This window comes from Brassica oleracea, chromosome C7, assembly GCF_000695525.1.
Source record: "Brassica oleracea var. oleracea cultivar TO1000 chromosome C7, BOL, whole genome shotgun sequence".
NCBI classification, from domain to species: domain Eukaryota; kingdom Viridiplantae; phylum Streptophyta; class Magnoliopsida; order Brassicales; family Brassicaceae; genus Brassica; species Brassica oleracea.
The window spans coordinates 486,073-491,645 of NC_027754.1; the positions used below are offsets into that span (position 1 = coordinate 486,073).

The 5,573-nt window shown below is 34.4% G+C and overlaps 1 protein-coding gene across 1 annotated transcript; it reads right to left on the reverse strand.

Moving 5' to 3' along the window:
• Nucleotides 1–2,147: 2,147 nt before the first annotated feature.
• On the reverse strand, nt 2,148–4,854 carry LOC106301287 (succinyl-CoA ligase [ADP-forming] subunit beta, mitochondrial). Its single transcript, XM_013737651.1, has 11 exons — nt 4,662–4,854; nt 4,413–4,523; nt 4,227–4,338; nt 4,096–4,160; nt 3,940–4,017; nt 3,776–3,850; nt 3,515–3,667; nt 3,289–3,423; nt 2,816–2,980; nt 2,603–2,725; nt 2,148–2,518 (listed from the first exon to the last, which is right to left on the reverse strand). Exons 1-11 carry the CDS (start codon nt 4,758–4,760, stop codon nt 2,369–2,371), a joined length of 1,266 nt encoding a protein of 421 aa, XP_013593105.1. The 5' UTR covers nt 4,761–4,854; the 3' UTR covers nt 2,148–2,368.
• Between the last annotated feature and the right edge of the window lie 719 nt (nt 4,855–5,573).

The following is a 5,573-nucleotide window of genomic DNA, read 5'->3' on the forward strand; positions in this document are numbered from 1 at the left end:
CGAAATTGGCACTTTTCCCCTGCAAACATATGCCAAAGTTGCATCTTCCACGACATAGAGAACAACTTTCCATGACATCATCTTGAGACAAATGAGTGTACCATTTCTCTATACATGGAAGATAATACAATCCCTCTTCACAAACAGTGCAAATGTATGTCGATACGTTTCTGCTTTAAAGCACCGGTGGCAAATTGTAAGGTCCCCAAAATCTACATGTGAAAGTGAAAACATAATAGAAGAAAGAAATCATGAATATCAGACAGAAATTATTATACTGTCCTACTACTGCAAACATGTGCTGACCATTTTTTCTGTTTGAAGCGTTTAGGCCTTCAGACTTTTGAAGTCAATACGTTTCCAGAATAAAGCCGCTGGACTAGCAACATCAAAGAATGGAAACGAAAGGCAAGAAATTGAAGGAGAGGGCTTGTAACCCTATACAAATATGCAAGAATTGTCGAAGTGGAATCGAATTATTTGACTCACCAATAGAACACCGACTTGCACCTAGAAGGAAGGACATACATGTCAGTATTCCTAAGAATTTCCTGCAATCTTAAGAGGTAACATGTTGGAGAGAAGATCCAACATATATAATGGACTTGAATAATATATAAAAGATTTGGGTCACTCCACTTACCGCCAATTAGTTTTAAGTTAGAAGCCAAGGAAACTTATCATGGTATCAGAGCGGGTCCAGAAAGTGTCCCAATCATCCCGCGAATTGATGGCCCAAGGAAGGCTCAATTTCTTTGAGATAACTAGAAAAAAGCATTATCTCGGAGGGGTACAATGGATTAACATAGGGCCACTGGAGGCTTACCAGAGATTGGAACAAATATCATAGACATTATTATTTCATTTGGTTGAATGAAGGTTGTAGAAAGTGGTTCGAGGATAAGGTTTATATAACTGAAAAACAAAGGAGGTGAAAAGGATATTGGTTATGTCATGAAGGTAGGAGTAAAAGATCAAATTGAATGAGGAATAACTACACTAAAACGGAGATTTGCATGGTTAGGGATGAGTTTCCGTTGAAACGATGGAGGAGATGGAAGAGTCGTAGGTTGACATCTATGGCTAAAAGGATAGTGGGCTTTAACTGAAATGACCCGATTGAAATTTTACAAAGTCTAGTTGAATAGGTCATAGTTTTGATGTTAGTAGATTACATGTCAAATAGCAGCCTAATGATTGGATGATCTTTTAATCCAATTGGATATACTTTTCCACTGAAAATATTCAATTTTAAGTATTGGAAGATGACAGCGAAATCTTCTTAGATTTTAGAACACCAATTACTTATACTTTAAAACATCCATTAATATTTAATTTTTATTAGATTTGTATAATTTATTAGCTAAGATATTAATATTTGTGGATTTTGCATGTTTTAACACTTATTTTTGTTAGTTTTAAAAAGACTATCATTTTTATTTTTATTTTTTTATTTTACATTTACAGTCTTATGTTGTAATTTATTTATTTGCATATTTTTAAGTTTTTTAAAATATCATGAAGATTAGAGGAGAATAAATACATGAATGAAATGAGGGCATATCTTGAAAGATAACCAATCAAATTCAACATTATGACAAAGAAAAGTCACGATTGGTCATTTGACCGATCTCACAGACCTGAACAGTAAAATGAACATGAGTTGAGATTTCTCACTGGTGCACCATAGATTAGTCAAATGATTGTTGAAACTTGGTATACAACATGCATGACATCAATATCATTGAAACAGTCAACTGACTGATTTTACAAACTGATTTAAAACATAAAAATGAGAAAAGGTTACAGAGATCAGTTAAATTATCAATTTTGTAAATGATTCAACATACATTTTATGTAGCATTTTAGATACGACCCATATTTACTCTCGGTCGATCCGAACTAAACATATTTTTATATATATTGATTATACTTTGAGGGTCAGAAGATTGATTATACTATATCTACTATATTGAGTAATCATATTTTGTATAATAACAAGTCAAAACAAAATTAGAATTGAGTATGATCAGAGTATTCTTCAGTTTTCCCTGTTAGGAAAGTTCTTTTTGTGATTTGTATGAAAAAACATATTCTTGGTAGCGTCCAAAGCAACCAAGGAAAAGCAATTTAGCTATCAGGCCTTGTAACATTAATAATTGAGAATTCAGATTTGATTTTTTTTGATGGAATCACACAGGTAAAGAGAGACCAGTTCATTATTGATCTGTTTCAGAAATTATATCCGCAACAATATGCGATTGCGTCGACCATAAAAATGGTTGAGAACCATAGAAAGAAAAAAACTCTCAAAAAAAGCTTCTTGTATAAAGAGGGGCAGAGAGAGTAAACAATCTCCTCGATAAGCTTAATCAGCTAATGCTTTGACAGCTTTCTCTGCAGCATCATCCAAATCATCAGCCGTTATAAGTTTCATTCCACTTTCCTTGAGGATTCTCTTTCCCTGTTCCACATTTGTTCCTTCTAGACGAACCACCACTGGTACTTTCAGTGAAACCTATCATGTAGTTTGGTTTCACACGAAACTCAGTCAAAGTAATGCAAACTAACATATGTGGAAATATGGCTTTCAGATTCTTACCTCTTTAGCAGCATTCACAATTCCACTAGCAATCACATCACATTTCATTATTCCACCAAATATGTTCACCAATATTGCTTTCACTTTATCGTCCGACGTCAGTATCTTAAACGCCTCCACCACCTTCATTTATAAATAAAAATCACAACCGTTGGTTAAACTGGTTCAAATCTACAACTTAAGATATAACCAAAAACTTAACACTTTTGTTACCTGGTGCTCAGAAGCGTTTCCACCGACGTCAAGGAAATTTGCCGGAGTCCCACCGTGCAATTTAATGATGTCCATGGTTGCCATGGCCAATCCAGCACCGTTCACCATACAGCCAATCTCTCCATCTAAACCGATATAATTCAAGTCAACTTTTGCAGCAGACACCTACGAGAAGCAAACATACTTTACTTCATCAAAAGATAAAATCAAAAGTGCAACAGAAAGCTAAACGTTGAATATAGCCTTTTCTGCTTTAATCAACCTTAATTATTATGTACACAGGAGTATTACGAATTAGCCAACCAACCATCGAAGTGACCAACAACGACTAAACAAACCAGCTAAACCACCCAAAAAAACTAGTTACTCTATCCAGCATTCATAATATCCTTTTAACATTTTTAGAGTTTTTGATATTAAAAAGATTTGTTGGTGAAGAACGTAAGATGCAAGAGACAGAGAAAGGACCATACCTCTCGTGGATCCTCCTGTGTAGGATCACGAAGAGCAAAAATCTCTTTCTGACGGAAAGCAGCGTTATCATCAAAGTTCAACTTGGCATCAGCAGCTACCAATTGATTAGTGGATGTCTCAGCGAGAGGGTTGATCTAACAGAGAAAAAGTAAGGGTTCAACAAAAGATATTAAACACACAAAAAAAAAGAAAAGAGTGAGAGAGAGAGAGAGAGAGAGCACTCACTTCCAACATTGTGCAGTCAGTCTTGCGGAAGAGTTCGTATAGCTTCTTGACTTGTTCAATCGAATCTTTTCTGCCAGCAGCTTTTGGAGCCAGACCATCCACAACCTTGGCAGCATCTTCATCAGTAATTCCTGCAAACACATCGATCGGTACCTACAGAAAACAATGAAATGAGAGTCAAAGAAGGGCAATTACACACCTCCCATATGATACAGAGGGATATTTCCGGTGATCATATAAAAATCGAAGAGACATAATAACCTTAATAATCATGTCAGGGAACTTGTCAGCAAGATCTTCGATGCTGGTACCACCCTTTTTACAGGCAATTATCAACTGAAATAGGCAAGGAAAGTGTTAAAGAGATTGCTGAAAAATCATGAGCGAGTAAAAGTAGAGCAATTGGATAACAAATTATTGATTACCGGTCCAGCAGATTTACGGTCAAGAATAATGGAGAAGTACATCTCATTGACGAGAGACAGTTTCTCACACAAGTAAACCTGGTCAAGATAAGGATAGAGTAAGAGTTAACTGTGAAGAGAAGAGAAATGGCAAAGCAGACAGAAGCGATCACAAACCTTGCTGACAACTTTGCCTTGAGGACCAGTTTGTTTGGTGACGAGAACTTGTCCAAGCATCTTTCCTAGAAGCGATTAAAAATCTGAATCAGTAGAGAAAAAGAAGAAGAAAGGAACACCATGTAAAGTACCAGCAATATCTTGAGCGTGATCATGGTTGACAATGTGAACACCACCCTGAAGACCACTCTTGAAGGTTCCGAGACCTCTTCCACCAGCCAAGATCTGGCTCTTAACGACCAGCTGTAACACAGACAAAAAAAAAAAGGGTGAAGGAAAAGATCAAAATAACATTGAGGTCTTAGAAAACAGAGTACCTCGGATTCGTTAGGGAAAGCTTGTTGGATAGCATTTTTAACTTGATCCAAGGAAGAAACAGCGACTCCCTTTGGCACATTCACTCCGTATTTACCCATCAGCTCAGCTCCCTGCCCCAAAAACAAACACAGAAACGAATTACATTTTCCAAGCACATGTGATTCCCTCCCTCCTAGCATTTATCAATCACTCAGTGGATCAACCGCAACAGAAACATATCGTACCCAAATTCGCAACAAGGAACTAACCTGATACTCGTGGATGTTGAGACGGCGAAGCTGTTGATTCTGCCATTTCCCGGCGACGGTGAGAGATCTGCACACCAGCTTGTTCACCAATCCCCTCATCCTTAATTTGCCAAGATACGAAAACCAAATAGAGAGGCAGAGAGAATAGTCGCAAGCCTTGACGCAGTCTACTAGGGCTTTTAATCAAACCAGATCCTTTCTCCTCCTTGCTACATTTAAATCACTTACATTTATCATTTTTTTTTGTATTGAATTTTTGTATATTAAATTATATATAACTAATTTTAAAATTGGACTTTTTTTTTTTATAATTTTTGTTTGAATTAAGTATTTCTATTATATGTAACACAATTAACTAATAAAATATGAAGAATAAAGTCCGAGATTTTAGAGTTATGTAAAAAATATATAATTATGTATATAACATAAATTATCTTAGTTTAAAATATCAGAATCTCATCGAATAAATTCACGAAAAAAAAATACTCCAATAACCTACTTAAAATACAAAATTCCCCTTTAAAAAAAAAGCATACTTAATAATATTTTTTTGCGTGTAATAGTTGAAAACTGACAATTAAATATCGATCTAGAATATTATTTTAATATATCTAATGGTAAAATATTAATTGTAATAAACAAATTTTGAATTTTGTAATATTACATGTGAATTAGAAGTCTTTAAAATCTGAAATCTATTTTATTAACATAATATATTTTTTATTCATTTATTATTTTGACGTTACAAAATATTGCTTTAGTTTTATTTGTATATTAATTTTTAATAATTTAGTTTCTTTTTAAGTAATTTTAAAATTATCAAGAATATAATATATTTAAAATTATTTATTTAAATATATCCAAATATGATGTCTCATTTTTATGTGTGTTTGCGTTGAGCATATTTAATTT

Excerpts from the sequence above, each read along its gene's own strand:
- LOC106301287 (XM_013737651.1), bottom strand. The coding sequence starts at position 4,760 with ATGAGGGGATTGGTGAACAAGCTGGTGTGCAGATCTCTCACCGTCGCC. Across the intron at positions 3,424-3,514 it reads CTGACTGCACAATGTTGGAA|ATCAACCCTCTCGCTGAGAC; the intron begins GTGAGTGCTCTC and ends TTTCTCTGTTAG. Across the intron at positions 2,519-2,602 it reads TTGTGAATGCTGCTAAAGAG|GTTTCACTGAAAGTACCAGT; the intron begins GTAAGAATCTGA and ends ACTACATGATAG.